Here is a 25,939-nt window from a genome sequence, read left to right on the forward strand (position 1 = left end):
CCGTAATCCATATATATCCTCACTCGTGCTCATCCTTCGTCTGCATCATCAACGTGTGCTCCTACGATATTGCGTAGCTGCAGCCGTACGCATAAAGCGAAACCAAAAAGAAACAAAGCGCAATAACAGTAACTCATAGAAAAAAAGCCGTGTCACGCGGACCATTTAGACCGTCTTCACACGCAATGCTCGCATCCACCTATCGAGATCTTCGCTCAGAAGCATACCCCACATTCGTCGAAACAGTCGTCTTCATATCGTTATTCGTAATCACACTGTTGGTATCCCACGTCCCCGCCTCGGAAATAGCCGGGCTTGTCTGTCTCCTTGGTGCCCTCGGCCTTTCAGAACGGTGGTAGGACTTATTCTGGGACACCTGCGTAGCAGTAGCAGGCCCGTTGTTAGCGTGAGTGATCTCACTGCTTGTGTCCCAGGTGCCGGAGTCAGACCCGTCGTCAGAGAAACTGTGGTGCTCGTGCTGCTTTCGGAGTTGCTCGACTCGCTTGAGCTGCTCGAAGGGGCCGGGTGGGTAGCTCGATGGGCCAAGGTCGCTGAATTGCGCGGAGGGGTAGGGGACGTTGGTGGACACTGTTGTGGGAGGCGCACGCTGAGTGACCTCACTAGCGGTGTCCCATGTGCCGGTATCGCTGCCGCTCAGCCTTCTCAGCTGGCGGTGCATTATGCTTGAGTAGGGGACGTTGGTGGAGACGGTCGTGGGAGGCGCGCGATGAGTAGTGATCTCGGTGTTGGTGTCCCACGTCCCAGTGTCGGAGACGTCATCATCAGACGCGTCATCGTCGGACACGCTGGGTCGTCGTAGCTGTCGAGGAGGCTGTGTGAAACGAGGGGTGTTGGTAGAGATAATTGTAGAAGGAGCGTTGTAGGAAGGGTAGGGCACGTTCGTAGACACGGTCGTGGGGGGAGCACGGTGGGTATTGATCTCAGTGTTGGTATCCCAGGTCCCGGTGTCAGACACTTCATCGTCGGAGACCTCCATCCTCATTGAGTTGCGAGGTGGTGGCATAGACCATCGTTCCGACTCATCCACGTGTTGTTCCATAGGGTAGGGCACATTGGTCGATACGGTTGTGGGAGGCGCACGTTGAGTGACCTCACTGCTGGTGTCCCAGGTACCGCAGTCGGAAATGCTTCGTGATCGCTTCAGCTCCCACGGCATTCCTGTAGGATAGGGAACGTTGGTCGAGACCGTGGTCGGTGGAGGACGCTGACTGATCTCAGTGCTCGTGTCCCAAGTGCCAGCGTCAGAGATGCTGCGTTGCCGCCGTATCTCCCTGGACTCTCGCTTCAACTCTTTCGAGTCTCGTCTTGAGTCGTACATGAAAGGATAGGGTGCGTTGGTCGTGATGGTTGTAGGCGCAAAGTCGTGAGTCATGATGCTGTTGGTATCCCATGTGCCAGCATCGGAGATACTCCTTTGTCTCTTGACCTCTCGTGATTCTCTCTTGGCCTCTCTCGACTCTCGGGATTCTCTCGTCAAGTTTGATTCCTTGGTTGAGTCTTTGCTGCCTCTTTCCTTCCTTCTCTCGCTCTTCACACTCTTCTCGGAGTGTCTAGCGCTGCCATGGGAGCCCTTCACCGGAGTGTTGGGATATAAAGCTTTCATAGCAGCACCACGCGTCTCGTACACATAACGAGCCTTTTCGCGCTCGGTTTTATCCGAACGGTCACTCTTCTCTGTCCGATGGCTGCGGCTGCTCTTCTCGGTTCGCTCGCTCTTGTCTGTTCGTTCGCTCTTGTCTGTCCGCTCACTCTTCTCGGTACGTTCGCTCTTATCGGTGCGCTCACTTTTGTCGGTGCGCTCGCTTCGATCAGTGCGCTCGGTATCGGCAGACTTAGTCGTGCGAATGCTCGCCGCATAACCGCTCTTTCTGCGAGTGTGATCCGGTCGAGGAGTGATGTCAAACAGCTCGTCCTCAATGGCGTGTTCGGTAGATCGGCGAGTGTGCGTAGAGCGGCGTCGCGAATGCGTGGTAGAGGTAGACGTAGTTCGCGTACGTTGGGGCACCAGCGTTTCGATCTCATCGATGGCATCGAACATGTGAGACACCGTGTCTACCGGCGTAGGAGCTCGCGAATCGGGATGCTCGTGGATAGTGTCATCCGTCGTAGTCCGTGAGAAGGACGGTGGTAGGATCGCGCTCTCCACAGACTGGCGATGGCGTATGGCTTCCGCGATTTCTGCAGCCGTTGAAGGTATGTCAGGCTTCGACGCAGGTTTCGGCGGTGGTGGCGGAGGCTTCTTCCTTGCACTCGGAGCATGTGAGGGAGCCAAACTCTCGACGGGCATGCCAATGAAGTTCCTGGGCGACGTGAACACGGACGTCGGGGGCGCCGGCGGACGTGAGAAGGTAGAGCCTGGAGGTGGAGGCTTCATCTTGTCATCCGAGGAAGGATTAGAGAAGAGGTTCAACGCTCGCTCGATAGCCGAGAGCTTCTTGGGCTTCTCTGGCTTCTCCGGTGACATCGGACGTGACACTGGAGATTCCTCATCCGTATTCGTCTCGGCTTTCGTCGGAGATCGAGGGGCGGGGGGAGAGGGGGGAGGTGGTATCGGGTCGCGAGGAGGCGGGCAAGCCTGGAAAGCCAGCGTGTTAGCCAAGTGATCTGAAGCAGTCTTTTCATCTTACGTAGATCTCGATATATCGCGAGCCTGTCAGAGGCTGGGTGAAGGAAGCTCGAAAGCGGTGCTAGGAACGCTGGGGTAAGGTGAACACGCGGGTGGTGTTACGTACCGGCGGCGGAAACTTGCCCTCGTCAGTCGGACTCGTTAATGCAGTGGTATGGGGAGGCAAACCAGCAGATTTGAGCTCCTCCATTCTCGTCACAACTGGCTCTGCATCATCATACAGAGCCAGCCCATGGTGGAGAATGCAGCCTTCGTCACGCTGCTCTTCGTTGTTCTGGAAGATCTCGTGCTTCGATTCGCGGTATACAACCGGGAAGATCCTGAGTAACAATTGTCGTTGCGAATCAGGAGGAGGTGGGTCATCCGTCGCTGAGCCTGTTTCTGGGCTGTAAGCTGGCCAGAACTGGTTGCTGGTAAATTGATGTTCTTCGTCGTGCAGCGCAGGCATGACGGCGGTGATCATTTCGCGCTCGAGACGAGCAAATCTCCATGTCTCCGCAGCGACCTTCACAATGCGCTTCACGGCGATCTTGATGCCTTCCTCCTCTTTTGGATCAGCAAAGTGTCGGATAGCGTTGACGATCTCCTCGACAACGGTTCCGGCAGCAGTATTGATGCGCTGCTTTGCGCCAGTGCTGGTAAAAGCAGCAAGGAGTGTTTGTTGTCGCCAAATCGCTTCTTTGCGCGTGCTCTTCTCGCGAATGTGGTGGCTCATCGAGGAGAAAAGAGAGTCGGCTTTGTCGTAGCGGCGTCCAAGACTGAACAGGAATGGGCCAAAGACACGGAAAGTAATGAGCTTCGATACAGTGTGGGCGATGTATGCGGTTCGGACTTGTCTGGAGGCAATGCTATCACCAAGGAAGGACGGTAGGTTGGACGGCACTTGCGCAAGATCCTCCGGCGGCGGCCTTACTGGAAGGTGAACGAAATGGGTTGTAGCAAGATCGATGATTTGCCTTTGAAGCTGAGTGAAGGATACCAGGCTAGACGCGATGATGTTAGCGAGCGACTCTGTACTGAACAAAACGACAGTGAAGGGACGCGATAGCAAACATCGCATTACGCGAGCGGTAGACGAGAAAGACAGTGTATGGCAATACATGGTGGCTTTCCGTTGCATCATCACAGCTGCCGGCCAGAAGATAAGCAACTGATCTCGGTGCACTTCATTGTCCGTTGAAGGATAACGAAGCGCACCCAAACCGACCACCATCAACCAACACTGGCGGCAATGCGGCCCCTGCTACCATCGTGCCGGCATCAAGAGCGAATGTGCAAAACTGGGAATCACTTACTAGTAGCTGTCGCCCTTGCTCTTGATCTCGGCGATGTCACCATAGCACTCCATCATCTTCTCAAGTCTAGACTTCTCCGACTCGAGGTTGCTGGCAACGCTTCTGATGACCTCCTTCTCCCTCTGACTCTCGGCTCTGAGTTGGTCGAACGAGTTCATCAGCTCATCCTTCTCTCTCGCCAGTTGATCGGCTCTCGCTGCTTCTTCCCCAGCCCGGCGATCTGAGTCTTCTCGCATCTTCTGAAGGTCGTCGCGCTCCCTGATGAGTTCTTGCTCTCGGTCAAGAGCTGCTTGAAGCTGAGCCCTGAGCTCAGCCGCCTCGGCAGCATCTTGCCCAGCTTGCTTCAGCTTCTTGTCGAATTGGATAGCAAGGGCGATCTTCTCCGCATCGTGTTTCGTGTTCGTGGCCTCCTTCCATTCGTCGAAATCTCTCCATGCTCTTTCCCTCTCCTCGGCAGAGGTCCTCTCCAGCGTGCGATGCACATCTTCCAGCTCTTTGTACCTGTCCTCCCACGACCTCATGGCTGCATCCAGTACCAACTTGGTCTCTTCGGCGTCTCTTCTAGCTTTCTTGGTTTCAGCAATCAGCTCTCGGAGCTCTCTGACTTGCTCTTCCAGATTCCCGATCTGAAAGTGTAGTCTGGTTGCCTCGGCTGAATGCCTGTCTTCCAAGTTGCGAATCTTCTGCTTCAGCTCACCAATCTCACCATCCTTTGCGCGGAGTTTCTGCTCTTGCTCAGCAGTTTGCCGACGAAGCAGGTCCTCCCTAGCACGCAGTTGGTTGTGAGTCTCTTTGTAATGCGCAAGTAGAACGTGCAGATCAGTCTGCGGGATATGTGAGAGTGCGTCGCCAGACACGTGTTCGATTGCAGGTCGACTGGCTAAAACATGTGAATGAAGGTCTCTAGAACCAGAGGAGTCCTGTCGATGATGTGGGCTGCCATAAGGAGGGTACCCGGGTGGGTATTGGCTCCATGATTCCTGGTAGGGAGGGGAGGAAGAATGCGACGAAGGGCCGTAAGGATTGGGGTTAGGCGCGGGATAACCCTGCTGACTCATGCCGTAGGCATGATCTGGGTAGTGGTGAGGCGGCTGGGCTGGCGGGGCATAGTAGCTGGGATGATAATTTGGTGGAGGGGCCGGATAGGTGGGCTCAACAGGCACTCGGGATGCAAAAGCGCTACGTGGTTGATGTGGGCCTAAGTGGGACCGCGACACTTCATGCGCTTCACCGCTAAATGGACGCCTCGACGCTATCCTGTTTTGTACTAGAGCAGAATCTGAATCGTCGTCGCTGTCAAAGGTGGGAGCGTGTCTAGAGGGAAACATGTAGTTAGTATCGTAATCCATCAGAGTTCGGCCAGGAACCTTATGTATCTCGAGCATATTCGCTTTGGGTCCGGCGTCATGGTTGACGGTCGCCGAAGAAGCGCCGAGCGACTACCTCACCGGACTGAGAAATGGAATTCACATACCTTGGTCGAGCTTTACTCATTGGCGGGCTTGGGGCCGCAGGTCTGTTATCCTCAATGAGCTGTGCCACAGCATAAGGCTTCGGTGCATGGTTTGGACCCGCTTCGTGTGTTCTAAGCTTCGGTGCATGTGGCGCGAAAGATCGATACGATCGAAATGGTCGATCAGAGACTGGAGAACGATCGTGCATGTCAGGTACTCCCGAAGGAGGTGACGGAGCACGTGCTGATTCGATCATGGATCGACGTGCGATGAATGGTATCTCGGCTTGCTCACGTGACTCGTCCTGGGCCAGCCGTTCCAACCGTTCTGCTTCCTCTCTCTGCTCTTCCGCAAGGACATCCGCAGCTGCTCGGGCTTTCCTAGCAATTCGAGCCTCTTCTGCTCTCTCACGTCGTAATTGTTCCTGCCGGAGTTCTTCCTTCTCTTGTCGAGCACGCTCGGCAGCAGCTGCAGCTTCGACCTCTTCCTTCTCTTTCCGAGCCTTTTCGGCGACTGCAGCGGCTTCGGCCTCTTCTTGGATCTCCGCGGCCCTCCGTTCTTCTTCCATTAATGCCAGAAGCTTCCTCGCTTCGACAATCTGCTCTAGCTTCTCTTGCTCGAGCCTTTCACGGGCCAGTCGCTCTTGTTCGAGCCTCTCGGTCTCCTTATGCTGCTCTTCCTTCTTGGCTCTCATGGTTTCCAGAGCCCGTTTCACGGCTTCGGCAGCTTCCAGCTCTTCCTGGGCCTCTCTTGCGCGTCGCTCCTCCAGTAGTCTGTTGGCCTCGGCCTCCTTCGCTAACCTCTCGTGCTCGATTGCTTCCTGCTCCAATCTCTTCAGTTCTTCTCGCTGTGCGTCTTCCTGGGATTGGGCGGCCTGCGCTAGCGAGGCAGATTCTTGAGCCTCAGCCGCGGCCGCTGCTTCGGCCTCAAGCCGCTCTTGCTCTCGGTCGGCATGCTGTCTTGGTACTTCGTCTTGGGCAGCTACGACGAGCTCTTCTATCGGCTCAATGTGGGCATCTGTAGACGAAGTCTCGGGAATAGACTCAGGCTGTGTGATTGTCTCAGGGGCTTCTGATGCTGATATTCCTTCGACAGCCGCATCTGGTAGCCCGACGTCCACCGACCGTTCGACTGCTATTGGAGCGGCCTCAGGCTCTGGTTCTGGTGCTGATAGATCCTCGACTGTAAAAGCTTCGATGATGTCGTCCTCATCACTCCCAGCTGACACCACTGATGGAGCCAGAGGTGCAGCGGGGGCCTCTGGCGCTTCTGGCGCTTCTGGCGCTTCTGGTACTTCCGGTGCTTCTGATACTTCCGGTGCTTCTGGTACTTCCGGTGCTTCTGGTACTTCAGGCGCTTCTGGTACCTCAGGTACTTCGGGAGCCTCTGGCGCTTCTAGGACTTCTGGTTCCTCTGGTACCCCTGGTGCTTCGGGTGCTTCGGGTGCGTCTGGTACTTCTAGCGCTTCGACAGCTTCTGGCGGTTGCGATACCTCTGGTGCTTCCGGCGCTTCGGTAGCTTCGGGAGCTTCGGGAGCTTCAGGTACCTCTAGTGATTCTGGCACTTCAGGTGCCTCTGGAGCCTCTGGAGCTTCTGGTACTGTGGGTGTGTCTGGAGCTTCGGGTGCCTCTGGCACTTCCGGCGCCTCTGGTACTTCAGGTGCTTCCATTATCTCTGGTGCCCCTGGTGCCTCTGGTACCTCGACTATCTCCGCCAGATCTTGCTCAGCTCCGTTCTCATTAAGACAGCCATCCATCTGGTCTATCGGTTCGATAGCTTCTTCCGCGGTGGTAGTAATTACTTCAGGTTCTGCTTCAGGCGCTAGCTCCGCTGTAGATTCTTGTGGCGGGAGTGTGTCTTCAACCGGCGTGTCTGCTGGTTCAATAGAATCTTGAGTTGGAACAGGGTCTGGCTGGGGTGTGGACTCTTCGTCTAGTTGTAGGGGCTGCTGTTCCTCCGGAGTATTTTGCTGCTCTGCATCGGGTTCTGGGTCGTGCGCGTCTCCAACCCAAATAACCGATGACTCTTCATCTTCTGCTGTAGTATGATGCATGTCTTCAGCGCTTTGCCCGGCAATCTCTGACTCCACGGCCTCGGTAGTATCCGCTGGCGACCCAGATTCCTGCTCTTCCCCCATAGGTGGATCTAGCTCTGCAGCAGGTGTGATCTCAGTGGCCGGTGCCTCTGTAGCCTCGTCTGGTATAGTCTCTATGGTCTCAGGGTGTTGTGAGGGTGCAGATGTGGACTCTTCCACCAGCGTGGGAACCGTACCCTCGTCGGGCTCCACTTCGGAAGCGGTTGGCATGGACTGCTCCCCGGACTCTGCTTCTGTGGCTGATTCCTCTGCTGTCAATGGAGCTTCAGGCGCATCAGGAATTGGTTCCGCAGCATTCGTTGGCACGTTGTCAGGTGGAGCAACGGGCTCCACCGGTTTCTTGCTGCTTTTCTTCTTCTTTGCCATAACGGCCGCCAAACGTGATAGTTCTTGTAAGTAGCGTTAAAGACAACAAGAACTCCCAAATCCTGCGCTGGAGTATGCGCTTCTCACGTTGAGCTCAGATACTCGCAAAAATTAAAAAGGCGCCTGTTAACGGGGCATGACGACGGGGAACATGTCAAAAAACAACGAGCACGCGCGAAATCAGCATATAAGGAATGCGGCAGTGAAAAGAATGGAAGAGGATAGTACAAGCTGCAAACGCCTTCCCGCCCAATGGGAGATTGGCAGGGAAGTGCCAGCTCATCGTAAACTCGAGCGGTCTAATTTATATGCCCCGAGCGTTGCGTTACCAGCCATCGTATGCGACTTCGCGTGTCTGGTACAATTACGTCTAAATGGTCTTGCTGCGCTGCTCACTCTGTACGACGATGGCGGCCAGCGACAGTGGACCGGCCACAGGCCATGGACCGAATTCTTTGTTGATGTTTACTGTCGGACAGCGATTCAACGAGCCGATATGCACGCGATGACGCCGCTGGGGCTCGAAAATTGAACCTCCTGCAGCAGTGGCAGGGAGGGCGTTGTGGCGGTCTCCGGTTGGACAAGTTAGCTGCATATGAGCCTCGAAAGGAGCGCACTACAGCGGGTGCTAGCGGGAAAAGAGCAGCGGTGTGTGTGAAGATGCAGAAAAGAGGTGCGTTGTCAACAGCCTTAGCAGCTCTTGGCCCCACTGTGGCTAGCGCGCTTGGGCCCGTGGAACTTCCTCCGCGCTCCGACGCGACGCAGCCTCGACACGGCTGCTGGACTCCCATCACGCGCTCTGCACCCCCAACCGGCCTAGCACTGAGCATGTCACTCTGCGTTCGAGTGCTCTCCAGGTCCATCAAACGGGGGCGGCATGGCTAAGCTTCGGGCCACGCGCAAAAAGCCGATCGTCGTCTCATCCGAGTCTGAGGCGGATGATTCACATACACCGCCTCCCGCGCGTCCCAAGAGGGGCACACTAACAGGCACCCGATCCCAGACACGTGCAGCCTCGCCCACGCGATCGCGAGCAGTTCCTACTAAGCAGTCTCCAGCCAAATCGCCGGCTAAAGCAAAGCCAGCATCCAAGCCCATCACTTCTTTCTTCAGTAATATACCGCGCTCGCAGTCGCTACACCCCACGCCGAGCCCCGAGAAACCGGCCCTGTCAATTGAAGATGTAGACGATATCTTTGATTCCTCAGATGATGCGCCGTCCATCAAGGCCCCGAAACCCCTCCCCGTTCGTAAGAGACCGATCGCTGCGACAGCGCCAACGGGCCCTGCCAATGCTGTGAGCAACAGGCAGAAGTTCCTGCGAACAGCGAGCGGAGCGCGTAGTACAACCCCGCTATCCACAACACCGATATCGTCCCAGCCAGCGCGGCAGGATACAGAAGACCGGCGGCCGTGGACTGAAAAGTACGGCCCAGTGTCGCTCGATGAGCTCGCTGTGCATAAGAGGAAGGTAGCGGACGTGCGGACATGGCTCACTGACGTCTTCAGCGGCAAGGCACGCAAGCGATTGCTGCTGCTCAAAGGCCCTGCTGGCAGTGGGAAGACCACCACCATGTCCCTGCTGTCCAAGGAACTGGGCATCCACATGCATGAATGGAAGAACCCTATAGGTTCCATGTCAACCTCCGACAGCTTTGTGTCTGCTACCGCACAGTTCGAAGAATTCGTTGGAAGGACTGGAGCCTTTGGTAGTCTGGCCTTCGATGAGCTGACAATGAGTGCCCGGACGGCTTCGTCCAACAGTCAGACGGAAAGGCAGAGGCAGCTGGTCCTAGTAGAGGAGTTTCCGAATACATTCACACGTACTTCTTCGGCCGTTCAATCTTTTCGCTCTTCCGTCCTCAACTATCTTGCTGCCAATACGCAATCAGCTACTGCTTTCTTTTCGACCCAGGTCGATCCCGAGCAGCCAGTGACCCCAATCGTAATGATAATATCCGAGACCTTGCTGTCTACCAACACGGCAGCAGCCGACAGCTTCACTGCACATCGGCTGTTAGGCCCTGAGATCCTGACCCATCCCGGAGTGTCTGTTCTCGAGTTCAACCCAATCGCCCCCACGTACATGACAAAGGCGTTAGAGACAATCGTTGTCAAGGAGGCGCGCAAATCCGGACGCAAGAAGACTCTAGGGCCACAGGCAATTCAGCGTCTTGCAGAACTTGGAGACATTCGCAGCGCTGTCTCCTCCCTAGAGTTCCTCTGCCTGCGAGGCGATGATGCTGAAGGCTGGGGCGCGAAGGTCAACCTCACGAAGAAGAAGGGCCCGAAAGACATCCCGATGACGAAGATCGAGCAGGAGTCGCTCGAGATGGTGACGCAGCGCGAAAGCACTCTCGGCATCTTCCATGCTGTTGGGAGGGTTGTGTACAACAAGCGTCTACCGGAGGACCCTAACACACCCGTGGCACATCCACCGAACTGGTTTCCCGAAAGGCGAAGACCGAAGGCCTCGGAGGTCAATGTCGACACACTCATCGATGAGCTGGGTACCGATACCCAAACCTTTGTCGCTGCTCTACACGAGAATTATGTCCTGTCCTGCGGGGCTGCAGACAGCGAGGAAACCATTGATTCTATCGAGGGCTGTATAGAAGCTCTTTCCGATGCCGACCTTCTATCGCCGGACCGCTTTGGTGCGGGCGCTGGCCGACGGGTCCTTCAAGGGACTAGTGCGGACAATCTACGTCAAGACGAGATGTGCTTTCAGACGAGCGTACGCGGGCTTCTGTATAACCTGCCGTATCCCGTCAAGCGCGTTGCACCGCCTCCAGGCATCATGGGCATCAAGGCGAAAGGCCAAGGAGCAAGTGGTGGAGCGTCAAAAGGCAACGCGTTTGTCATGTACTATCCGGCGTCGCTACGGATATGGAAACAACAGGAAGAGATTGAGGGCTCACTGGAAATGTGGGTATCAAAGGCGCAGCGTGGTGAGCTCTTTTCGACAGGGTCAACTACATCGAAAGCGGCTCTCTCGAGCGGAGGAGTCGAGTCGTGGAAAGGCAATGCTTCGTTCTCACAGCCCACATCGGCATCCGGCTCGAACGATGCCGAAGAAGATGCGCCATCTTCAATTCACCTTGGGAGCGGCGGCTCGGCTCGGAACGAAATGCTTCTAGAACGTCTTCCTTACATGACCACCATCTTGCGGAAATCACGCATGCCGAACCCATCCACAGCAGCCACCGTGCGCGAAATCCGGAAGATCACAGCCTTCACCGGAAACGCTCTCTCCGGTGCTACTGAAGAAGATGACGCTGAAGAAGACATTCGCCCTGGCGAGCAAGAGCAGTGGTCCACGGACAAACCGACTCTGGAAACGCCGAAGAAGAGAGGACGGGTGAAGTTTGAGAGTAAGGCACAAGAGCCGGAAACAGCGATTGCTGGCTTAGCGGACAAAGGTGCTAGTCTCACGTTGAGTGATGATGATATCGAGGATTAATCGGATGATATGGCTGTGTACACTATCATATTTTCTAAGATCTCACTAGAAGAAAAGTTCGTCGCGATTACCGGCATTGGCGCTGACATGTTGATGGCGTTTTCTGTATCACGGATACTATTCTCGCAGCAGGAGTAGTATAGCGGAGAACAGCCATATATTTACTTTCAATGTGTATATTGAGATACTTGACTACCCTATCTGATTGATTGAAGCGTGGGCATCAGACGGGCAACATTCACCTTAATCGGTGTTATTTGCGATACGTTCTCATGCCACCCTTGCGTAGTCTTCTATCCAATCTCTTCCTTTCGGGGTTCGCAAATCTGTCGTGAGATGGCCTCAGGGAGATGAGACACGTACGAAAAGTTGCATACTCTTTACTGAGCATCCAACAGACGTGCTCTGGATCATGCTGACGCCATCAGGTAACTCGCGGCGCGGCCTCACAAGCAAAAGTCTGAGCCGGTGCCACAGGCTAAACGCGCAAACGCATTGTTCCTATCTCTCGCAGCTACAGTGATCGCGTCACCAAAACTTCAATCTACCGAACAACGGCCTCTCTTTCCGAGCTTTCCTGGCGGCTTCAGCAGCTCCAGCGGCGTCTTTTGCTAATCGCGGTTTAGCTTAGCCAACAAACAACAGGCATGTAGTTACTATGTCAACGCCAACTCACCATTAAGCTCATCAGCAACTTTTTTCATAGCTTCCAAAGCCTTCTCAAAGAAAGGTTTCAGCTCTAGATGCTCAGCACCGAATTCATGCCCTCTGATCTCATACTGCTTGAACCAGGCCTCTAGGGAATCAATTGGCGAGCGGCCGGGCGGATCCCGAGAAGGAAGCCTGGGATCAGCCCCGGCTTCGAGAAGCAGATGGACAACAGGGAGATTTTGCTTGAGATGGGCAAAGTCGGCGGGCCAGCCATCTTCGATTGCACAGTCTAGCGGGCGGCCTACACCGCGGGGGCGCTTGTCGAGTTCGTTGGGAGAGAAGCCTTCGGATAGAGCAGCGCGCATGGCGGCAAGGCGTGTTTCGATGGGCTCATAGGACATCGGCTGTGTTAAGAGCGGGCTGACTACCATGGTGATGGATGGGGCTTCGTTGGCAAGAGTTGAAGATGGGAGCAGGGATGGAACCAAGAACGGTGTTTGTAGGAAGTTGCACGTCGTAAGTCGCGCTGAATTGCGGGTGTAATGTATGTCGCTGCTGCCTGCGCGATCGCAATGTAGCCAGAGGGGCTTCGTGGTAACGAAGACACACGAGGTGATGTGCTGCAGTTCTACTCTCTGGAAAGATGAGCCCGTATACTTAAATATTGGAGGTAGTACGGGTTCGGATTGACGCGAGGCCTGCCCAGGTGATGTTGCTGTCGGTCTTGACGTTCAGGCTGTCTGTCGCCTGGGGCTGCTATCAAAACGTTTCCCTGACTTCGCTACTGTTTTGGTATTGATGACCATTAACATGGTCTTCGGGTATCGCTGCACGTTCTCTCGCAGTGTTAAGGTTCATTGCGCTCTGCGTCATCGCAGGCACGTGCACGTGAGTGGGCGAGGCACAACCTTGGAAGATGTCGCGTGTCGCATGTCACGGTTGGGAAGTAAACTACCCCACAATCTATCGCGCACATTGCGAGCGTGTTTACTCTTCAATTCACGACATCGACGCCATCATACTAGCGTCATTGTTCGTGCAGAATGACTCCATCCTCGGTCGTGGAGGGCCGAGGCCGAATCACGCTACTGCTCGCCCGCTTCCCGGTGCCGGCACTTGCACCATGCCAACATCTCGGCCAGCGGTTCTCTTCCTACTCCACATCTCGCTCCCACACACCGAAACTCTCGGATCTGGGCACCGAGTTCGCCAGACGCGTAAGGGCACGATCCTAGCCATGCAAGCGTATGTCTTCGTAGCCCATTACCCGGTCGGTCACAACGCGTCTCGACGCGTATAGAGCGCTAACGTCGACGTGCAGGTGCGATCACTGTCATGAGAGGAAGGTTCGATGCGACAAGCTTCTCCCGTGCCGACGATGCAGCTTGAATGGATCAGAATGCCGCTATACAGATCGGACCAAAGCACGCACCTATAGCCAGGCTCACGTAGACACGCTTGAACGCAGGATTAAGCGCTTAGAAGTTCAAAACAGGACTCTTGTGCAACAAAGGAGGGCAGACTCGGTACCCTCTACAGGCCAGAATTCCGCTCCCAATGTCCAAAGTAATCATTCCAGAAACGATAGTGGCACTTCGCAGCGTCGTACATCTACCGACGTCGCGGGTGAAGTGTCCTACCTCTCAATCAATGCGTCCGGAGAAAGGAACTATCTAGGGTCCTCAAGCGGCATACTTCTCGCGAACTTCATCAGAGCCAATGTGGACGTTGAAACTTCAACGCCGTCGACAACTCCACCTGTTGACACTGATGCTATCAACGCGACTGCTTCGGCTATTGAGTTTGCTCGAGACTTACCATCTGAACAGATAGCGAGCAGACTTGTACTGTCCTATCTCAACCATGACCACTTACGCTACCCTGTGGTCCTCCCTGCTACTCTCGGTGCGATGCTTTCGGAAATATACAGCTCGAACGCGAGTTCCTCCACGCGCTCCGCAAGTGAAACTTTCATTTTCGACATGGTTCTTGCTATCGCGACAGCCAGCATCTGCCGGTCCGATTGGCAAGGGCTACCAAGTGCTCATACTCATTACATACGGGCGATGAAGCGAGCCTCGACCGTCTTGGAGAAAGGCGGGCTCGGCGCACTTCAAGCAGTTATCCTGTTGATTCAGTATCGCATGAGCAGTTCCATGGAAGATACCTCAGCCAGTATGTTGCTACACCTCCGTACATCAGAGCAGATCCTGCCGGATCGCAAGAGCCATCTAATAATTACACAGGCATGTGGCATCTGGTAGGAGTGGGAAGCAGAATTGCCCTGGAACTTGGCCTTCATTGTGAAACTGCATATCCTTACAAACGCTCGGATGACTCTACAAGTAATGCAGACTTGAGTGCCGATCTTGTACAGCAGGAAGTTTCCCGGCTTTGCTTTTGGAGCATTGTGGCTATGGACAGGTATGTTAGGCAATTGTGACGCGAGCATATGCCAGAGGGTGAACTAGCTGACAGCGTACTAGAATAGTCAGCAACATACTTGGCAGACCTCTGGCAATTCACAACGACGACGTAGACGCGGCACTACCGTCTGACCTATGTGACGAGATCCTGCTTTCTGGACTCGAAACGCCCATGGCCGAGAACCTGGTCAAATGCCGCCGCATACCAATTTTCGTTCAGATCATCAAGTATCGCCTACTGTGTGGTGATATCATCCAGACTCTGCACAGTCACCGTCGAAGAAATCAGTCGGATGATGAGCTCCGCCACCGTAGAGATGAATTCGCTGCCGACCTCAGAGTTTGGCGCCTGAATGCCGAAACGGTCGCTCATCCGGGTTCTCTGGATGAAGGCAGGCCTTCATCTTGCTTCACTTCACCAACTTGGTTCGAGATGATATACCATAACGCCGTGCTAATGCTCCATCGACCATCGCCCACACTGGACACGTCAAGAGACTCAGTTGCGGTACAAGCGATTTTCGCCTCCTCTCAGGCTTCCATATCCTCGTATGCTAGCCTTCATCGTATGGGGCTCTTGAATCACAGCTGGCTTTCATTACAAGCTTTGTTCATGGCAGGGTTATCATATGTGTACGCTGTAACGATGCACTACCAGGCCATTCGGAGACAGCAAGGTCAACGACTAGGTGGTCTGCTGATCAGAAACCCAAGCACTATGGAAGTGATTAGCGATACACGAACATGCTCAAACGTCCTTGTAGCGGTATCGGAAAGATGGAAGTCGTTGCAACGCTGCGTCGATGTCTTCAACAGGCTGAGCGATGCTATCCTAATCGACGTTATCAAATTCAGCACACACCCCATCGCCGTCACCACCCCTGCGGCCAACAGCTCAGAAGACAGTGCCCACCAGTGCAGCAACCGGTCGGAGCTGGCGGCGGATACAGACTCGAATGAGTTGGGCCAGCCTCACTGGATGCACGCACAATACCTTCAACCTGTCGGAGCCGATGGAATGGTGTCTAATGCATCCCCACTTGCGATCGAGAATGAATTCAAGGGCTCTGCGTATGATCTACGACAAATGTACGATCAACAACAAGTCGACATGTCTGTGTATCGGTTCTCTCAGGCGTGGTTCGACAGCTTCGACTTGTACGGTGGTATGGAACCTCAGCTCAACGACATGACAATGAATACGCAGTTTTGATGTCAGCATGCTCCCACCGTTGCTAAAGCTGGCCTCGCATAAGGCTGCCCGCTTTTGCGCGGGGTGAAGCAATCAATTGACAGTTTCGAGTGTGCCGGACATTGGCCACGATCAATTGACCGGAATTATTGGCGCCACAATCACCACACACCTGTCACCCTTGCGGCTCACGGAACATGAGGTCGCTCTAGAATAGTTGTATTTGCATCTTTCGGCGTGGGTACGCCGAGAGGCGTCGTTGCCAAGCAGTCCACCGGTAGTCTTGCTCGGGGCGGCGTCGCCGAGGGGTGGTGACCCGCCACTGCGAGTCAGCGCTTCGGAGCGGGACTACCAAAGTTGGGATCTTAGCGCCCCAACCCTGACTTTCATGTCGATATCTGGTGCGAGGACGCCATTATCCGGGGCGACCCCATGGGGAGAAGGACTAGTGTTCGATGCGCGGGGTAAATGAACGAGATTCGATATAAATCACTGTCCCGTCAATAGGACTATGCATCTTTTTCGCAGTGCCTTTAGCCTGGGTTCTTGCCCTACTCTTGACGCTGAAAGACCCTGTCGACGATACCATGGCCGTACCACAATCTGAGCCCGTGCAGGGTGTAGGATCTCCCATGCCAGGTCACACCGTGGACCCAATCGATGAGAAGTTCCAGAGCCAGCATATGGAGTATGAGAAAGTCGAGGTCAAAGGTGATTACTCTGGGGCCGTGGCCAAAACGAGCCCCGAGGAGAAGAAGCTCGTCAGGAAGCTGGATATCTGGATTATGGTCAGTCGACTATTGCCATACCTCCCAAATTTTGACTAATTACCCTATCCAGCCCATGCTTTGGTTGATGTACTGGCTCAACTACCTAGACCGCAACGCCATTACCCTCGCTCGCCTCAATGGGTTTCAAGACGACCTTGGACTCACCAGCAACCAATACAGCACTGCTATCTCTATCCTTTTCGTCGGATACATCCTAGGTAAGTTCTGGCTGTACGAAGTGCATGTGAGACATATACTGACTTCGTACCCCTACCTGCAGGGCAAATACCGAGCAACATGATTATCACGCGCGTCAAACCTTCGTGGTACATGGGAATTTGTATGATGGGATGGGCGATTGTAAGCGGGCTTACAGCTATCGTACACAACTACACAGGCATCGTACTTGTGCGCTTCTTCCTGGGTGTGGTCGAGGCACCATACTACCCAGGAGCGCTGTATCTCTTGAGTATCTTCTACACGAGAAAGGAGATTGCGACACGCATCAGCATTCTCTACTCTGGCAACATCCTCGCTTCGTCATTCGCTGGACTCATTGCGCTTGGCGTCTTCAAACTCGATGGTGTCCGTGGTATCAGGTATGATCCCCACACAGTTCTTGTGAAACAGATACTGACCTCACGTCAAGCGGATGGCGTTGGTTGTTCATAATACAGGGTGTCGTCACCTTCATCATTGCCGTAATAGCTTGCTTTACCCTCCCTGACGAGCCTTTGACCACATGGTGGCTCAACCCCGAAGAACGCCAACTTGCGCACGCCCGGGTTGCGCGAGATACAGTCGGCCACTCCGCCGACGTCTCCATGCTCGCAGGCCTAAAGGAAGCTATCCGAGACCCCAAAGTTTGGGTATTCGTCTACATGCAACACCTGTTAGTTCTATCGGTCCCGCTACATTTCCCCTCTCTGACACTGTCTAGGCATATTGCTACCAATGGGTAAGTTCTGACTGTACGAAGTGCATGTGAGACATATACTGACTTCGTACTCCTACCTCTGCAGGTTCAAGAACTTCATGCCAACGATCGTCAACACACTAGGCTTCTCTCAGGAAGTCACACTCGTATTGACATGCCCACCTTACTTGATTGCGGGCGCATTCTCCGTCGCATGGGCCATATCATCTGGCCATTTCAACGAACGCACCTGGCACATCACCATTGCCAAAGGCGTAGCTGTCTTTGGCTTCGTGCTCGGCTGCGCGACTATGAACGTGGGCGCGAGGTACTTCGCCATGTGCGTCTTTACCATCGGCACGTATGGCGTCAACAGCATTATCCTCGGGTGGGTGTCCTCAACCTGTGGACAAACGAGGGAGAAGAAATCTGCGGCGCTGGCTATTGCGAACGTCGCAGCTACACTCAGCTTGATCTGGACTCCCGTAAGTCTCGCATCTTGATCGCCTGGATATGTTAACTAATGTTGAACAGTACATCTGGCCAGAGTGGTCGGAGCCGCGGTTCGTCTTACCCTTGGCTATGAGTGCTGGTATGGCACTCATGTGTGCGGCTGGCGCATGGTTTATGCGCTGGTGGTTGGTGCGGGAGAATAGGAGGATTAAGAGCTCGAACTCTGAGACTACGATGTTCTACGCCTATTGAAAGAGGAGACGTCTCGAAAGTATATTGAAGTAATTAACTACTGCCCCAAGGGTTCCAAGCCTATGTACCCAATGTACAAATATGTGCCTGAGCTGACGCCACCGGCCCACCCTATTGTATCATTCCCCTTCTCTGTTGAATCTGATCGCTTGGATGTAGCATATAACTTCATACAGTAGCCGTTAGCTTGGCAGAGCTGGTTTCCATACTCTGGCTTCCTCTTGGCAGACAGCTGACTATACGATATGTCGAAATGCTCTTTCTTTCACATGCGGTACTTGGGTGTTTGTGTCGAATGTGTCACATGTTGCTATATTTCTGGGAGAGAGCTGAATGTCGGTTAAATGAGTCATGAACCGCAGGGCTGATACGGAGTCTCGCCAGGACTTCGGGAACTCCTGGGGTAGGAATCCTTTGACCTTTTCAGAAGGTAGGGCGATCGGTGTGTTTTGATTCGCTTGAGTCATTCAACAACTTCCGTCATTATGCCGTACGAGATGATTTTCCTGCTATTTTCCCCTGTAGGAGTTTCCGATCACATGTCGATCCTCTGTACACGGTATGCATTGGCAATTTAAATAACACATGCCAACTGTGTGACGAAAATCGATACTTCATGGGGCCGGCGAAGGATTCTGGCTGTTACATGGAACGCATCCTACGCGCAATCCTACGCGGCATGCTACGCATCCGACGGCAGTGTATCTAACAATGAGCCCACTTTATCACACCAGGAGCGTCTAACGTTCCGCAAACCTTTGCAACACCAATCGTCAACACCATGGGACTGTGGGACGTGGAAGACTATGGCACTATCGCTGATAGGGCTTGCTGGTCTATGTTCGCAGTCACAGCTGGCGAGTAGCCCTCTTATGTTGCGCCGAATGGCAGCTAACTGTCTTGCAGTGTTCGTGGCGTTGAGAGTCGGCACTCGCATGTCCAGCAAAGGCGGTGGCCTTGGAATGGACGACTACATCACCGTGTTCTGTGTCGTTGTGATGCTCGTCACCTGCATCCTGATCTCGATCGGCACACAGTACGGTCTTGGACGAAGAATGGAGGCTATCGATCCCCCATTGATACCGCGAGCCCTCAAGTGGAATGTAATCATCAGTTCGGTACTGATATGGACGTTTTCGCTACCCAAGTTTGCCATCATCGCTATTCTCAAGCGCATTCTGGACTACGGCCTCAAAACTACGATACTATTCTGGGGCCTCGCGCTCAGCTCCCAGGCCTGCATATTGGCTACCTCGATCTGGTGGTACAAGCAATGCGATCCGGTCGAATTCGGCTGGAACAGAACGATACCGGGTGGAAAATGTGCCAGTACCAAGGTCATGTCAGATTTGGGCTATTTCACTTCCGCCTACTCTGCCTTCCTGGATGTTTTCTTCGCTGTGTACCCGATCCCATTCATCATGCGCCTCAACATGCCACTCAAGAACCGTATCCTGGTCTCGATCGCGCTGGGCCTCACTATCCTGGCCTTCATCCTCACCATCTACAAACTCACAATCTTTGGAGAAATTTTCGTAGTACTGGCTGAGAACCCAACTTGTGAGTTGTTCATCCCACATATTTTTCAGCATGGAACTAACTCTGTTAGACCCGGTACCGCTTCTCGATATACTCGGTCTAGGAGAGGGTTGTATTCTCGTGGTATGCTCCTCTCTGCCCACACTGGGCCCGCTCTTCCGCTCGGTCAGAGGCAAGGTTCGGACTCTCAGTGGCAGTGGTAATGGCAGTAGGACCACTAGCCAGGGACAACGCAGCAGCGCCACCCACCGAGGAGGACTATCCAGCACCAGCGGAAGATGGGAAAAACTTCTAAGGCATCAGTTGGATGACGTGGAGAGGACATCGACCCACACCGGTGAAAGCATCGATGACATCCCGCTCGTTTACCACGGCGCGGACCAGATCCACAAGACGCTTGAGTTTAACGTGACGACGAGCGCGAAGGGCGACCGATGGGCGAAGCCAATTGACGATCGTGACAAGTAGCTTGGTATCAGTGTGGGGGTCAGTACTTCCTCTAAACATCTACGCGCGCGATAGGGCAGCAGGGCCGTGGTGATGATCTGATTGGGCAAGCTTTGATGTTGTTGAGGTAATGTTGTTAAGGCGAGGAACTGTGAAACTCAATACAGACTCTTCAGCAACACAAAAGTTCAACTGCTACAACACGTACCAACCGGTAGGTCTGGTCGAGGTCGCTCGCACGAGTCCGAGGGGCTGCATGCCACGCGCTACCTGCCAAGGATGGCGTGAGAAGTTGGGGGCCCAACGGGTGGGTCCGCCCCTGAGACATCCTTGCTCACTTCAACCTCGGATACCGTGTCCTCAACTGATCAGTGCTAACCACTTCAACCCGCATGGCATTAAATCGTGCGGCTTGTTAGATGCGATTCGGAACTAATTACTCCGTAGAAGTTTGGCCACATCACGTGTCGTTCAAGTCAGTTTACGTATCAGGAAAAGTGCACAGAGGAAGAATGGATCTTAGTACGCGCTTAACTGTTACAAGAAATTTGCTAACTACTATAGTATTTGGAAACCTTCAGTCGGCCGGTAGATATGGCCACAGTTTACGGTAGATAACAACATTACTCTTTGTCAAATAGTAGACGGCGTGTCATTCCCGTTGTTCCTGCATCTTTACCCAAAAATTAATTCCTATTTCCAACATGGCATCAGCGGACCAACTTATCGGAGCCCTGGAGGGCCTTGACGCGAACTCCTTCGTTAGCGAAGCAGAGCGCGTCCGTGCCATGGACGCGCTGACCCTGGCCTTGAGCAAAGTACACAAGCCGTGGGACATTGTTTGGCAGCACTGCTGGGTCAACCCGGCCACCAATGCATGCGTCAAGACGTTGATTGACGCGGGTGTCTTCAGCAAATGGATCAAGACCGGAGGCGGAGAGAAAACTTGCGCGGAACTGGCTGAGTTAACGGGTGTCGATGTAGTACTTATCCGTAGGTTACATATCCGTTCTGCTTAACTCTTGAGGAGTATTCTGACGGCAATGCAGGACGCATGATTCGGCAAATTTCTGGGCAGAATCTTGTCATCGAGACCGCCGAGGATACCTATAAGCCTACACCGTGGGTACACGCTCTCGCTGAGGATCAGGCCCTCGCCAACGTCTATGGTGAATTTTATGGCTTCGTCAATTCCCCCATGTTCAGGACTTTGCCAGCCTACCTCAAGAAAACGGGATACAAGGTCCCTACTAACCCCAACGACTGCAATTGGCAGTTCATGAGGGGCTCAGATGAGAATCTATTCCAGTCCCTTGGCGCGAACCCTGCCGCCGCAAGGGAATTCAATGATGCCATGGAGAGTCACTCCAAGCATAACTTGACGCCCTGGGTTGATGTTTACCCAACTGAGACTCTTGTGAAAGAGTCCAAGCCTGACCGGCCCCTTGTCGTCGATGTCGGTGGTAGCAAGGGCCACGACCTGACCAAATTCCATCTGCGCCACCCTGATATCCCCGAGGGCAGTCTGGTGCTCCAAGACCTGCCCGATATTCTCAAGGAGTTGACTATTGACGACACCATCTCTATCCACCCTCATGACTTCTTTAAACCACAGCCAGTGAAAGGTGCCCGTGCCTACTTCATGCACAACGTGCTGCACGACTGGGAAGACACACAGGCGAAGCAGATCCTTTCTCACCTTGCCGAAGCTATGGAACCCGGGTACTCGAAGCTTCTCATTCACGAAAGCTTGGTTAGCTCTGTGAAGCCGCTCGCTCGCGTGACAACGTCCGATATCACCATGATGGCGTGCCTTGGTGCGAAGGAGAGAACGGAGGCTGAATGGCGGGCGCTGGTGGAGAGTTCAGGATTGAAGGTGCTCAAGATATGGAGACCACGTCACTCTGTAGAAAGTGTTATTGAGGCAGAGCGGGTATTGTAGACAGAATAACTGGAAGAGAGTGTATGTCTTGTATCCTTTGTGATCTCCTAGCTGAGCTTGTGTCCATTCGCTCGCTGCATCCCGAGGTTACAATAAGTATATATTGAGCCAGATTGCTCATTCTTTCACATACGACCATAGGATCTTGAACTCAGCGCTTCCCGTTCGCTCAGCGGTACTTAAGCAAGATACCGGCGCATTAGTAGCTTCGTGGGTGACCAGAAGCGAATCCGCGCTGTTGTATGTTTTTGCCATTTTTTTTGCCCGCGGCGAGGAACGAAACCGCGGCGCATGACGGGGCGTGGAGCTGCCACGACGTCGGCTTGAGCCCTTGTTCTTGCACAGGGCGCTGTATCAGCAACTCGACTGGAGATGTCGCGGCTCATGTTGGTATCGTGATCTTCAGACTGGACAGCTGGTGTGGGGGGTTTTCGGGCAGGCTCGGCGACGCGACTGCGAAAGTCCGGTGCCTGCCCGCCAGAGATCCCACGTGAACTTTATTTTCTTCTTGCACTACCCACGAAAAGGTGCGTGTTCAACATCTGTTGTACACGTCGCAATAGCATTTCTCGTATGCGGGACAGCTGGTTCACGTTAGCAGCGGCGCAATGCGACTTCGATCGACCAAGCACTTACTAAACGGGCTCCTGCCCAAACAGAATGTGCCAAAGGTACTCGAACACCCTCCCGCTTGTCTCGTCCTTCAGTGGCGTTTCCATCAGCCACGTGTAATACTTCTGGTACTCGTCCAGTGGCCGTTGCCGCACTTGCTTACTCGACACGGCAAACTGCGCACAGCAAGGCGTTGCCAGGATGTGCGGTACATCCGTATTGTTGAACAGGTCTCGCCACGCGTCCGGCATCGCTGCCTCGATCGTTCGATGCTCCTCAGGCGGATCTCGGAAAGGCATCACTTCGTGCGGACAGCCGGGATCGTTGACACAACGCAGATTCGCGTAGCCGTTGCTCTGGATGAAGTTGAAGTTGAGACTTTGCAGAGAGACGACGTTGGAATGCTCCTGGTTGTCGGTGTGCCACGCGATCGGGTAGCCATCTTTGTGCGGATGAATGAACGCGATTGTTGAAGGTAGGTTGTCGTAGTTTTGCACGATGTACGCGAGGTATGCATTCGCTTCCATTCCTTTGTTTCGGAGGGTCCGTAGAGTGCTGTTGGTCATCGGATCCAGCGTTGATATGTTGTATGGAGTTTCTATGTCGATGTCGTAAATGGCTGCTTGCCAGTCTGGTAGATCGGTATGCACCCAATCTGTTTCGTCGGTGGGAAGCTTTGCCATTACCACGACGCGATCAGGCAGGGATGGAGTAGGTGTCGCGACAGCATTACTTTGCGTCGATGTGCTCATCTGTTGAAAGGTGGTGGAAGTCGATGACATTTTCTCTTTCGCGCCTGCATTCGCATGCTCTTGCTCAAATATCTCTTGCTTGTCTTCTGCTTCCGTTGCCTCGTATTGCCATGGCTTTTCATCCACGCTGGGCTCGGCCGGTCCTCTTTCGGCGACATTGAAGTGGGCGTCAAAGAGATACCAGGAGCAGAGCAGGAACACTGCCAACACCAAAAACTCGATTTGTCTACGGGAACGCATCATCGCTTGATGGCAAGTGGGTCGAGTGCACGAGAGGTAGTGAGATCGGGCATGCGACAGCTGATTCCAAGAAGTTGTTCGGAAAATAGTATTGTGAGGGCGTGCACAGGCGATATCGAGCGCGTAGAAAGATTGCCGATTACCGGATCGTGAAAGCAACTGCGCCGTGCAGTCTGAAGCACACACACAGAGGTATCGTGAAATGCGACAGAAAATGGAATCTTCCGTCGCAGCTGGCAATCTACCGATGCGACATTGCGGCACAGCTCCTTTAGTATCAAGACACGTACAAAGAGTTGCGCGCGGTTATGCCATCGGCGCTAAGCGGCGTGCGCTGGTTGGTGAATTTGTGAGGCTCACGTACATGTACGCTAACCCCACATGATTGCGATGCAGCAGGGCATGAACTGAGCGTAAGACAACACCAAATTCGGTCAGACATGCTACACGACTCGTTTAAGCGCTATCACTTGACAGTACCTTACAGCCTTGCGGTTCCTCTACTCCCGCGGTTTTCAGCTTTCCAGTCCTCCCGTACGTCGTCACTTCCAAATTTGCAACACCAAACGTTGCAATGGGTCTCCCAGTAGGCCTGTTCCCGTTATTTCTGGGGATTCTACACTTTGCGATCTTTGCGAAAAGCCAGTGTCAGCCACAGCCTATTGTCGCACCCATCCAGAATGTGTCTTTACCCAACGGGGCCTCCGTGAGAGGGATCTCCATGACAGTCGGTTCTAATGACCAGAACATCTCATTCTTCGCCAGCGGGTAAGTCTAATTGCATCACTCAGCTTAAGAATTCCCCATAGCTAACTGGTAATCGATAGCGATTACAACGAAACTTACATCTACGGAACCGATGGACTTTGTACAAAGGCCTACTCATCTGCAGCATGCGTGACATTCCGTGGCGGCGCATATGATGCATCAGAATCTTCTACGGACAAGTCAATCGGCGATCGAAAGGATAGCGATGGCTTCAAGGCCGACTAGATAGAAGACACTCTTAGCTTTGGCGATAACACCACGCTTTCTACATTTAGACAGTGTATTATACTTATAATTTCTCTTATTTATAAAAGTATCTTTTTATTAAAGTTATTAATATTATAAAAGTTATAAGTAGCTTATTTTACTTTACGTTATTATAGTACTATAAAGTAAAGTAAATAGTAACTATAAAATAAAATTACTATATATAGATATAAGTTAAAGAGAAAAAAATATAAAAAGTAACTATAGTAAGTACTACTACTTCTTAAAAATATAATATATATATAACTATAGCTACTAATATAATTACTATTTTTTATATAAATACTTAGCTTACTTTTAATAGTAAATTACTACTACTTAGTATTTCTTTATAACTTTTAGCTTTTTTAGAGTCTACTATTATAATAGAAAAGATAGTAAAATTATAAGCTACTTATTACTAATAAGTTATTATTTTTAGAAGTAGTACTTCTTTTAAAGCTTAGCTACGCGCTAAATAGTTATATAATATCTAGAAGTATAGTTTTATAATAGATATATTAAGTTAAAATTATATTACTAGTAAAATACTATATTATAGAAAGAGAAAGCTATATAAGTAGAGTTTTAAAGTTTCTTACCTAATATAGAGCTAGGTCTAATTAGGTAGAAATTATAAATTTAATTTATAATACTACTTCTTCTCTCTTTTTAGGTAAGTTCTAATACCTAAAACCTTTTTACTAAATAACTTTTCTAGTATATTATAAAAGTAATATTATATCTAATTACTTCTAATTAAATATATAAAGAAGATACTTCTTTTATAAAAGCTATAAGAGCTAAAGTATCTTTTATATTTTTTACTATTACTTTATTATTCTTTATAACTATTATATCTATAGCGTAGTTTAATTATAGCGCTTAGAGTAGCTTTAGAAGAATATAAAAGTATTAGTAAAAGACTTAGAATTATCTATTAGTATTAGTATACTTATAAGTATATTACTCTTATAATAGTATTATCTAGAATATTATAGCTTATACTACTCTTATCTTAATTATAGTCTAGTAAGTTACTTAGACTCTAAGTTACTATTATATAACTAAATATAGTATAAGCTTATTATTAAAAAATATATTATATAAGAACGCTAATATATCTTTTCTATAAGATTCTATTATAGTAAAGAGAGTATTAGATTACTACTAGTTTACTAAGAATAGCTTATAGTAATAGTCTACTTATTATATAAGTAATAAGTTATAATAAAATATTATATAACTATTTATAAAATAAGTAGTTTAACTAGCCTTAGTAATTAGTAGTTATTACGTAGATAAATTATTATTATAAAAAGGTTCTATCTACTAGTAAGTATATTAAACTATTAATATAGTTCTAGCTTAGATAGCTTATATTAATAGTACTCTAGAATAAAGTTAGGTAAA

General features: G+C 51.9%; 10 protein-coding genes across 10 annotated transcripts; 5 read left to right on the forward strand and 5 right to left on the reverse strand.

Moving 5' to 3' along the window:
• Positions 1-362: 362 nt before the first annotated feature.
• Positions 363-3,749, reverse strand: J4E79_006788 (uncharacterized protein; the record flags this gene model as incomplete). Its single annotated transcript, XM_049355657.1, has 3 exons — positions 363-376; positions 421-2,596; positions 2,754-3,749. 3 exons carry the CDS (start codon positions 3,747-3,749, stop codon positions 363-365), a joined length of 3,186 nt encoding a protein of 1,061 aa, XP_049209686.1.
• Positions 3,750-3,941: 192 nt separating this feature from the next.
• Positions 3,942-4,917, reverse strand: J4E79_006789 (uncharacterized protein; the record flags this gene model as incomplete). The annotated part of the gene is made up of 2 exons (XM_049355658.1): positions 3,942-4,766; positions 4,897-4,917. The coding sequence occupies 2 exons, from the start codon at positions 4,915-4,917 to the stop codon at positions 3,942-3,944; spliced, it is 846 nt and encodes a 281-aa protein (XP_049209687.1).
• Positions 4,918-5,381: 464 nt separating this feature from the next.
• J4E79_006790 (uncharacterized protein) lies at positions 5,382-7,857 on the reverse strand (the record flags this gene model as incomplete). Its single annotated transcript, XM_049355659.1, has 2 exons — positions 5,382-5,394; positions 5,417-7,857. The coding sequence occupies 2 exons, from the start codon at positions 7,855-7,857 to the stop codon at positions 5,382-5,384; spliced, it is 2,454 nt and encodes an 817-aa protein (XP_049209688.1).
• An 877-nt stretch (positions 7,858-8,734) lies between these two features.
• J4E79_006791 (uncharacterized protein) lies at positions 8,735-11,320 on the forward strand (the record flags this gene model as incomplete). The annotated part of the gene is made up of 1 exon (XM_049355660.1): positions 8,735-11,320. The coding sequence occupies one exon, from the start codon at positions 8,735-8,737 to the stop codon at positions 11,318-11,320; it is 2,586 nt and encodes an 861-aa protein (XP_049209689.1).
• A 656-nt stretch (positions 11,321-11,976) lies between these two features.
• Positions 11,977-12,402, reverse strand: J4E79_006792 (uncharacterized protein; the record flags this gene model as incomplete). Its single annotated transcript, XM_049355661.1, has 1 exon — positions 11,977-12,402. The coding sequence occupies one exon, from the start codon at positions 12,400-12,402 to the stop codon at positions 11,977-11,979; it is 426 nt and encodes a 141-aa protein (XP_049209690.1).
• A 2,641-nt stretch (positions 12,403-15,043) lies between these two features.
• On the forward strand, positions 15,044-15,610 carry J4E79_006793 (uncharacterized protein; the record flags this gene model as incomplete). Its single annotated transcript, XM_049355662.1, has 2 exons — positions 15,044-15,089; positions 15,162-15,610. The coding sequence occupies 2 exons, from the start codon at positions 15,044-15,046 to the stop codon at positions 15,608-15,610; spliced, it is 495 nt and encodes a 164-aa protein (XP_049209691.1).
• A 566-nt stretch (positions 15,611-16,176) lies between these two features.
• On the forward strand, positions 16,177-17,980 carry J4E79_006794 (uncharacterized protein; the record flags this gene model as incomplete). The annotated part of the gene is made up of 7 exons (XM_049355663.1): positions 16,177-16,377; positions 16,430-16,577; positions 16,757-16,958; positions 17,009-17,251; positions 17,300-17,317; positions 17,382-17,760; positions 17,810-17,980. The coding sequence occupies 7 exons, from the start codon at positions 16,177-16,179 to the stop codon at positions 17,978-17,980; spliced, it is 1,362 nt and encodes a 453-aa protein (XP_049209692.1).
• Positions 17,981-18,915: 935 nt separating this feature from the next.
• J4E79_006795 (uncharacterized protein) lies at positions 18,916-19,987 on the forward strand (the record flags this gene model as incomplete). The annotated part of the gene is made up of 2 exons (XM_049355664.1): positions 18,916-19,540; positions 19,590-19,987. 2 exons carry the CDS (start codon positions 18,916-18,918, stop codon positions 19,985-19,987), a joined length of 1,023 nt encoding a protein of 340 aa, XP_049209693.1.
• Positions 19,988-20,670: 683 nt separating this feature from the next.
• J4E79_006796 (uncharacterized protein) lies at positions 20,671-21,908 on the forward strand (the record flags this gene model as incomplete). Its single annotated transcript, XM_049355665.1, has 2 exons — positions 20,671-20,959; positions 21,016-21,908. 2 exons carry the CDS (start codon positions 20,671-20,673, stop codon positions 21,906-21,908), a joined length of 1,182 nt encoding a protein of 393 aa, XP_049209694.1.
• Positions 21,909-22,543: 635 nt separating this feature from the next.
• Positions 22,544-23,512, reverse strand: J4E79_006797 (uncharacterized protein; the record flags this gene model as incomplete). Its single annotated transcript, XM_049355666.1, has 1 exon — positions 22,544-23,512. The coding sequence occupies one exon, from the start codon at positions 23,510-23,512 to the stop codon at positions 22,544-22,546; it is 969 nt and encodes a 322-aa protein (XP_049209695.1).
• Between the last annotated feature and the right edge of the window lie 2,427 nt (positions 23,513-25,939).

The sequence above is a fragment of the Alternaria viburni genome (genome assembly GCF_023758015.1).
Source record: "Alternaria viburni strain BMP 2772 chromosome Unknown scaffold_14, whole genome shotgun sequence".
Taxonomy (NCBI): domain Eukaryota; kingdom Fungi; phylum Ascomycota; class Dothideomycetes; order Pleosporales; family Pleosporaceae; genus Alternaria; species Alternaria viburni.